The 8,105-nt window shown below is 48.2% G+C and overlaps 5 protein-coding genes across 5 annotated transcripts; 2 read left to right on the top strand and 3 right to left on the bottom strand.

The window, feature by feature from the left end:
- Positions 1-309: 309 nt before the first annotated feature.
- UREG_01125 (uncharacterized protein) lies at positions 310-1,030 on the bottom strand (the record flags this gene model as incomplete). The annotated part of the gene is made up of 3 exons (XM_002541563.1): positions 310-673; positions 765-823; positions 896-1,030. The coding sequence occupies 3 exons, from the start codon at positions 1,028-1,030 to the stop codon at positions 310-312; spliced, it is 558 nt and encodes a 185-aa protein (XP_002541609.1).
- Positions 1,031-3,055: 2,025 nt separating this feature from the next.
- UREG_01124 (uncharacterized protein) lies at positions 3,056-3,252 on the top strand (the record flags this gene model as incomplete). Its single annotated transcript, XM_002541562.1, has 2 exons — positions 3,056-3,184; positions 3,226-3,252. 2 exons carry the CDS (start codon positions 3,056-3,058, stop codon positions 3,250-3,252), a joined length of 156 nt encoding a protein of 51 aa, XP_002541608.1.
- Positions 3,253-3,418: 166 nt separating this feature from the next.
- Positions 3,419-4,064, bottom strand: UREG_01123 (heat-stable 19 kDa antigen; the record flags this gene model as incomplete). The annotated part of the gene is made up of 2 exons (XM_002541561.1): positions 3,419-3,452; positions 3,631-4,064. The coding sequence occupies 2 exons, from the start codon at positions 4,062-4,064 to the stop codon at positions 3,419-3,421; spliced, it is 468 nt and encodes a 155-aa protein (XP_002541607.1).
- A 378-nt stretch (positions 4,065-4,442) lies between these two features.
- On the top strand, positions 4,443-5,025 carry UREG_01122 (uncharacterized protein; the record flags this gene model as incomplete). Its single annotated transcript, XM_002541560.1, is given in 3 exon segments — positions 4,443-4,528; positions 4,547-4,572; positions 4,667-5,025. The coding sequence occupies 3 exon segments, from the start codon at positions 4,443-4,445 to the stop codon at positions 5,023-5,025; spliced, it is 471 nt and encodes a 156-aa protein (XP_002541606.1).
- A 771-nt stretch (positions 5,026-5,796) lies between these two features.
- UREG_01121 (uncharacterized protein) lies at positions 5,797-6,792 on the bottom strand (the record flags this gene model as incomplete). The annotated part of the gene is made up of 1 exon (XM_002541559.1): positions 5,797-6,792. The coding sequence occupies one exon, from the start codon at positions 6,790-6,792 to the stop codon at positions 5,797-5,799; it is 996 nt and encodes a 331-aa protein (XP_002541605.1).
- Between the last annotated feature and the right edge of the window lie 1,313 nt (positions 6,793-8,105).

Raw genomic sequence — 8,105 nt, 5'->3', positions numbered from 1 at the left:
TTTCACATGGGTCCTTTCATATGGTCCCTGCATAACAGACATTTGAGCATAACCCGCTAGAGAGGCAGATGAAGTTAAGCAAATGTTATCATTAATCATACTAAAAAGAGAGAATGTAAGTCTGGCTAAGTGACGAGAACACATAGATCATTTCAAAAAGTGTTATGATGTGTGAGGGCACTTAGAATGCATCATGACATAATTCGAGACACAAAGTTCGATGAAACCGACGATGGCCTCATATAGCTTGGAGCGGTCTTTGGCCCCGTTCAACCTATCGGTATTGGCTGTCGTATAATTATCCGTTGCTTAATGTCCATCAGCAAGCCCATGTCCGTCATCGAGCCCCTGGTCATCGCGTGCGTCAAGGCCGTTTCCGTCGTCAAGGCCGTGGCCATCACGCAAGCTATGTTTGTGTCCATCAGCGTCTCGATGCTGGTCGTCTCTAGCTTCTAGGCCATGTCCGTCGTCAAGGCCATCACGCAGGCTATGTTTGTGCCCATCAGCATCTCGATGTTGGTCGTCTCTAGCTTCTAGGCCATGCCCGTCGTCAAGGCCGTGGCCATCACGCAAGCTATGTTTGTGTCCATCCGCATCCCGATGTTGGTCGTCTCTAGCTTCTAGAGAATGTCCGTCTCGACGGCCAAGTGAGTTAGTGCAAATGCACAACCGGCTAATGATAATTTTATTAGCTTGACAATAACACTTGCTTCCAATGTCCGCAGGTGGAATATTTCAGACTTGAAAAGGAAGAAACAACATACCCTCCTCCCTGCTCTCTGCAATGACCTCCCTTCTTTCGGCCTCCGGGAGGTGATTTGCACTATGACTGGGTTAAGCCAGAACGAAACGGATTGGGTCTGATTAGAAGGATTCAAACTCCGGCATAACTTACCCAATCTGAACAAAACTTATGCTCTTCAGGTGTACACTTGAGACGGAGAGCGTCCGGTTCTGGGGAGGCTAGAGGGGCCGCAGCAACAGAGGTAGCCAAAACGGCCAGGGCGAGAAAAATATTGAGACGGTGCATGATTAATGCGATTGAATAAGCTGAACTCGAGGCTCCGACCTTTGTAATTCACTGCTAGGGAGGCAGTCGATAGCGAGGAACTGCCGCAATTTATGTAGCTTGAGGAGAAAAGAGCCATGCCCTGAACCGGCAGTCGCAAAATTTTGCATTGCAGTGTAACATTATAGGTCCCAGCGGCACAGAGCCAGGGGTAGTGAGAATGAATTGCGATAGTACCTAAGACGAGTTTCACTTGAGCTTCCATGAACTGTTAGTTCCGGTATAAACAAGGTATGCCTCTTGCTGTTGTCCCCGACATAATTAATTTTTGAGATATGCAAATGCATACTACAGTGAGTCCGTTCCGTAAATGGCTCCTGGAAGAAGGAAGTTGCGGTAATGAGAACCCAACATCAATTTGTAGCTGGCATCGCTCATAAATCCTGCTGGTGTCAGTGCGACAGAGCACCTCCTAATAGATATCTGTTAGCATTGCAAATTGTAGAGAACCAGTACGAATATCTACATTCGTAAACCTGGGAGTTTTGCTAGCTCAAGTTCCACAATACAAGCCAGTCTCCGATTGCTTCTGTATCATTGCTACACGAGCAAAAAGATCTATCTCATGTCACATATCACTGAGGGGTGAGCATCTCCAAGCCAGGCATAAAATGCCGGCTAGGCAAAACAGACACTTGTTCACCATGCCCACACAGGAACTCTTACCAGAGGATTGAAAATTACAGATAGAGTGTGCATAGTGAGCACAGTTGACCATGGATTAAATCCTCGAGGCATCCAGGAATGGTTACTGAAAAGCAAGAGCAATATGTAAATGCAAGCACATGCAGCGAACGTACTGAATAAGCTCCGGAGTCTTAGTCATACATTGGCACATTGCTTTGTGCCGGATATCAGGGAGTCACACAAGGCTGATCTAGACATGATCGCTAGGGTATATGCCTCCCAAGCAGGAAAGGTACGAGGAGCAGGCGAACCGATTCTGGGACACGGCTTCGAGAGAGGCGCTTGCAGAGCTGGGTATCAATTGAGCTCTAGTCCATTGGCCCGCATGAGGAGCAATAAGATGCACTCCGCACAAAGGAAAGCCAAAAAATCTGCAGAGTAACAATCGTCATTGCGTAATGCAGGGTTTGACGCGAACTGGTCGCAATGAGAATTGCATGGTGGATCCTGATCGCCTAGATGCATGGTCCAATAAGTCGCGGCGGAAATGATATTGCTGAAGACAAGCGTCTGCGCTGCCTGGGAGTTGGAGGATGATGTTAGTTAGCGGGAATGAAGATCAAGGGTGGGATGTGGTTCATGAGGTCGGCTTACTAACTTAATCAGGCAATGCTGAAGAAAGGCAAAGAGGGAACGCATTGCACTCCTCACCTTGCATTCCTTTGTCCGATGAGATCCTCAAGCTCAGTTTTTCATATCCAATACACTTGGAGCCAGCTAGATTAGCCTTTCCATTCTGGGCTCTGTATCAAGGGTCATTCTGGACTGGACGATTGATCTAATCACTTTGCAAACCATACCACAATAGCTGACATGCTTGATAGCCCCAACCCATAAGAGACTGATATTTCCCGAGTCGAGATGCCGAACACTTACTTATTGGGATGAGTAGTTTCACGTCTTACAAGCGCGTGGCATATTCGTTATGTTGGCGTTATCCATCAATTTCCTCGATTGTCTTCCGTCCGTGTTATCTACACCAGGTTAGCCTACTTCAGCGCGCCATAATATTTCACGCAGAGACCAGATGGCCTTGATACGGAATCTTTCACATGTCTCTCGCATTTGTATCGGGCGGGCCAGCCATGCCTGGATTTCGTTGTTCGGCTGTGAAACGTAATTAGGACCAAAAAACAAGGCGAAGAGGATCGAAAGAAGGCTGATAGAACGCATTCATTGGATTGAAATGATTTGAGATGCTATGAAAAGGGCTTGGTACTTGCCTTTTCATTTCTTCTTTCTCTAGTTTTTTGGGCGAATACGCCATGCTTGGCTCCATGCAGCCGACAAGTGAGCAGCATGGCTGATCATCAATGCGCCGGAGATCAACTGCCGCATGACAATAACACTTCCATATTGGAATGGTGGTTAGAGGTTCGAACGCAACGGCGCCTTGAAGGTACTGATTACGACTCCGCGATATCGACGGTAAGTAGGGGAACATGGCCGATTAACCGATACTATGATAGATACGCCGTAACTGTTCCACGGATTGAAAGCATTTGCTATTGTCGAAGATCATTTCGATGCGAGTTAATGACTAGAGCCTAGGGCCTAATATTAGTGTCAACCGAGCAAGCTGATATACCGGCGACATTGCGTATCCCGTACACTGCGCCTCTTGAAGAGTCCGTTAAATAAAGGACGTTGTATTTTGAGTGTCTATTGATTCATTGAGAATAAGCAAAGCAAAAAACTAGCATTGAAAAATTAACATTAGTTATTATCATAATCTACCTGAATCTTCATAGATCGCTCGCCACAGATGCCACAAATATTAAAGAATCATTTCGCGTCCACAATTTTCCAACCCTATCCTTCCCAAGATTTCAGCCTGCTCCAGCAATAGACACTCTCGTCTAATTCGGCCTTACATCTTGCACGCCGACAAGGGAGCGTTCTCATAAGTCACTTGAATCCGGCCCAGTTGGTCTGCTTGCCCGTTTGTCAATTCGTTCATCGACCTCTTGGCGATATTGAAGCCGGCATTGCTGTGATCGATCGCAAGGATATGGACGGATTTGCCCTTGTAGGTCACTTTATAGCACTTGCCGCAGTTGACGCTGTTCCACTTCTCGACGGTGAAGGCTCCTCCGATGTGGGGAAAGTTAGGCAGGCTGCCGGCGGTTCTGTAGCCTTTGCGAATCATCCCGTTGCTTCCGTCGGAGCAGGCAACGTGGGTAAGGTCAAGGCCCCCATTATCGTATTGCGTGTCGTAGCTGAGGGTAACGGGACCGGCGAGTGCGGCGGCAGAGCTGAAAGGAACGAGGAGAGCGGTTGTGATTGCGGTGAAGAAGGAGAGCTTCATTTTTGTATTGCGAGCGAGAGTCGTTCGTATATATAACTTAGCGAGGAAGTGGATATATGAGCCGGCGTTGTGTGCAAGTTGGAATAACTGTCTCTGCAAGGAATAAATGATGGTAAGATGATGAAAAAAAAAAGAGTCTGGTCAGTCGAGGACTGACGGCCCTTTAAATATCTCAATCGTATCTTGAGCTCCGACTGCAACCGGGTGTGGAAGAAGCCCGCAAGCATCACGAAGAGGGGGATATCCGGTCAGTCTTTCGGAATGCTGCATACTACCTCCATTTAGCATCACCTGGGAGATGGGTCAGGTCTCCAGCTGATGTGGTTTCCCAGCTTGTACAACTGGGCAACTGGCAGCGTAGTATCTTTCAGGAACAACATGTCGTATACATTTGAGCCTAGCAATGAAAAAGCCCTTCATCGTGGTGATTATTCTCAACGTCATGTTGCTAAAAATAAACAATAGTACGCTCACTGAAAGAGTACTCTAAAAATCGGAAGATCCGCAGGTATGTATGTCTCAGAGCATCAATAATGTGCAATGACTCTGATCAGATGCGTTTGGATATACGTGGAGAAAAGTCTGACCGAAGTCTGAGACAGGTGTGATCAGCTTTGCGATTTGGCCCGATACCACAAAGCAGAAGGTGGCGAGGAAGCTCGCTCATCCTAGCAGTAAGCCAAAATGTTCCGAAGCAGAGCTTATTTACGGGTTTATCGGAATAGTCATGAGTAAAAAAGGTGCCGGAAGTACACATGAAGATGCACCGCACCGCATTCGATCGCGCACGCTTTCGGCTGACGATAACAAGGGCGCTCGTCGACGGCTATGCACACGATTGGCGGTTGAGCTCGGATGGCGTTTGGCTGGAATTTGCTGCTCGAGTGACTATGGAGTGAGGGAACTTCGCGCAACGGATAAAATTTTGGTCTCAGTGGCTGCTACTGCAACACTCCGTTGAATGCACGGTGATGATCCCCTGACTGAACCCCTCATGTCTCAGATGCATCGACAACATTGGGCAAACACGACCCGCAATCTGATGTCCAGGACGGAAAAGGGAGCTTCCTTGGGCGGAGAGAATGGGAAGTTCGCTCTCATTTGAGGATTTGGGGAGAATCGGACATACAAACGGCTGATCACTTGGGTTGTCCGCCCTGTCAGTGACGGGTAGCAAGGGAGCACAAGCGCATCTTGTGTCCAAAAACCCTCACCTTTCCGAAAATGATCCAGTTCTTGCAAAAGTTTAGCCGGGCTTAGCCCTGTAGTTGTTGAACATATCTTCACGTTAACTTTAGAGCAGTTTTGATCAAGAGGAACTTGTCAGAAAATCAATAGGAGGCGCTCAGCTGCAATCCAACGTTTCCGTGCAACAAACAAAGCTGCAAAAGTACACGATATTGATAAGACATTTCCTATTCTAGAATTCCCATGTGTATGCTTCCCAAAATAACATTGCTGGTCAGCATTGAAATCCTTTTGCTGTCCGAAATACAGATGTCGCTGTCAAAGCGATCAAAGTCGGCTGGGCTGTTTGGAATGTTTGTTCCATTCTCGGAATAGCAATTTTCCGACTGGGTGCCGGGCCACCGGTTTTACATAAACCCGGTGAGTGCGGCTTATGTCATCTCTGAGTACACCGTTAATATCAAAAAGTGAAATCTGGACGATGATTGATATCTAGCTGGTCTTGCCCACATATTTAACAGCTTAACCACCTATTGAACGTCCACTAGTTGTTCAGTGACAGATCAAAAATGATTTTGCCCTTGGCATGCCCGCTATCCAAGCGCTTGAAGGCCTCCTCAAACTGCTCCAATGGCCAAACACTATCCACGACGGACCGACATTTTCCTTCGTCTACTAACTTGGTGATTTCCTCAAGGTGTGCCCTGTTGGGCGACATCACGAAGAAAATACTGTTGACGCCCGTCCCTGTATATTCCTCGGGTTTGACCTGTTCTGGGGGCTGAAAAATGCTGAGCAGGATCCCGCCGGTCTTGACTGCCCACCACGCATCTTCCAGAGATTTCCTGCCAATGCAATCGATTACCACATCCACCTTTTTCTCCGGCGCTTGCGCCCACTCCCGCAAATTCGTGGTTCGGTAGTTGATCACCTCGACTGCCCCTAGAGAGTGCACCAATTCCACATTTTCAGGGCCACAGGTACCGATAACAGTTGCCCCCGCCAGTTTTGCTAGCTGCGTGACCCAAATTCCAACGCCGCCTGATGCTGCAGTGACTAGTACTCGCTTCCCCTTCCAGGCTCCGCTGGTAAAGCCTCCCACCCCTGAGCGGACAAACAATGCTTGCCAAGCGGTTTGCGAGGAGAGAGGAATTGCCGCCGCCTGCACCCAGCTCAAGTGTTGCGGACGGTGGGCGAGCTCATCTACCACGCCAATGGCATAATCGCGCGCACATCCGGGTCGAAAGTAGTTGGTACGTGCATATACTTCGTTTCCCACACGGAATGGCGAGGATTCTGGTGCTGCCACCACTGTTCCGGCTATGTCATAACAGGGGATCAATTCCCTAGGTTTGGGCGGGGGGAAATTCTTTGGCCATAGTAACTCCCCTGCGCAGGGAGCGATGGAATGCACGCGAATTAAGTGCTCGCCGGCTCGTTTATCGGGAACAGGAACTTCGCACTGGGTAAGGATCAGGCGTGTTTCGGCCGCATTGGGTTGAATAAGGGCTCGCATGAGCTTTGGAATTGGAGATGCCATTGTAGAACTTGTAGAGTCTCAAAGGTAGGAATATATGTGAGCTAACAGATGGGAGTGTTGCAACTATCAGGCTTGACAATTCATCGGGCCATGACCAACCTTATAACCATTTTTTGAATTAGCGAAACACATATACCCTGTTCAGGGTATGATAGCTGAGACTGATGCCACTCAGCACTTCGTGGCTCCAGCTGAACCTTTCGCCGATATCCTGAACCCATCTCAGGAGGCCTCGTGCCTAGTGACTGATATAAGCATCCCGTAAGCATCGAGCGGCGTCTTTTTTTGCGTCAACTGTGAGACAATATCAAGGCTTGTCGGGGTGACGGGGAGAGGATATCTTTCCGCTGGCCTGAACCATCGGCCGGAAGTTTGATTCTCGGAGCGACGGAACTCCGATCAACGGGCGATCCGGCATCTTGATAGCCTAATCAATCGATGAATATCCGAAGCCTCATTAAGCACGAAAAACTGCAATAATTTTGTGATTATTGTTCAAGCCTTTCTCTCTGTCATCCATCTGGTCAGCCGCCAGGCTTTTCTAACCATGATTGCCTTGCTTGTCGGTCCAGTCCCGAGTTAACTGGTGAGCTATCTTGGCCAGCTCGTTAACTGGTTTCAAACCTTTCTTGCCCAGGAGCCGGGCAAAAGGACTAATATCATGCGCCGGCTTATTGCTGCATCTGAACTTGGAAATAACGAATTAATAACACAAGACAAAGAATCGTTAATGTTGTCCGAGGATGAGATTATAGGTAACCTCTTCGTCTTCAACGGTGCCGGCTTCGACACTTCTTCGAACGCACTTTCATTTGGGCTCGTGCTCCTTGCCGCTTATCCGCAACGGCAAGATTCGCTTTAAGCAGTCCGTCGCGATTTTCCAGTAACTGCTGGCAGCACGAGGAAGGAAACGGATACGGAGCTGCGAGTGAGATTAGAGCAAGTTGTGAGAGAGAGTATAAGCAAGTTTTCTCTGGAAATGGACGTGTATGGCATCAAGGATGAGAAAAAAGATAGAGGGAAGAGGAGTGTGTTTGAACTGGACGAGCAGAAAGCTCTAGTTAACTGCGGGCGTCTCTTAAGGGGCTGGGTCCCTATTGCTTGGGGGAGTGTGACCCAACCTTCCAGGGCTGGTCCTAAGAATACCATGCCAACTGTTCAAGAAACAACACAATGAACTTTTTCGCTTGAATATATTCAGCCAAACTTTAGACTTGCATCCCCATCTAGCCTTGTGAACTATCAGACTTTGAGTAAGACTTTGAGAGCATTGATTTTTCAACCATCAACCTCTTCGACTCCACTCAAGCGCG

The sequence above is a fragment of the Uncinocarpus reesii genome, genomic scaffold (genome assembly GCF_000003515.1).
Source record: "Uncinocarpus reesii 1704 scaffold_1 genomic scaffold, whole genome shotgun sequence".
Taxonomy (NCBI): domain Eukaryota; kingdom Fungi; phylum Ascomycota; class Eurotiomycetes; order Onygenales; family Onygenaceae; genus Uncinocarpus; species Uncinocarpus reesii.
Note: the sequence above shows the minus strand (reverse complement) of the source record. Positions and strands in the feature narration are given on the sequence as shown.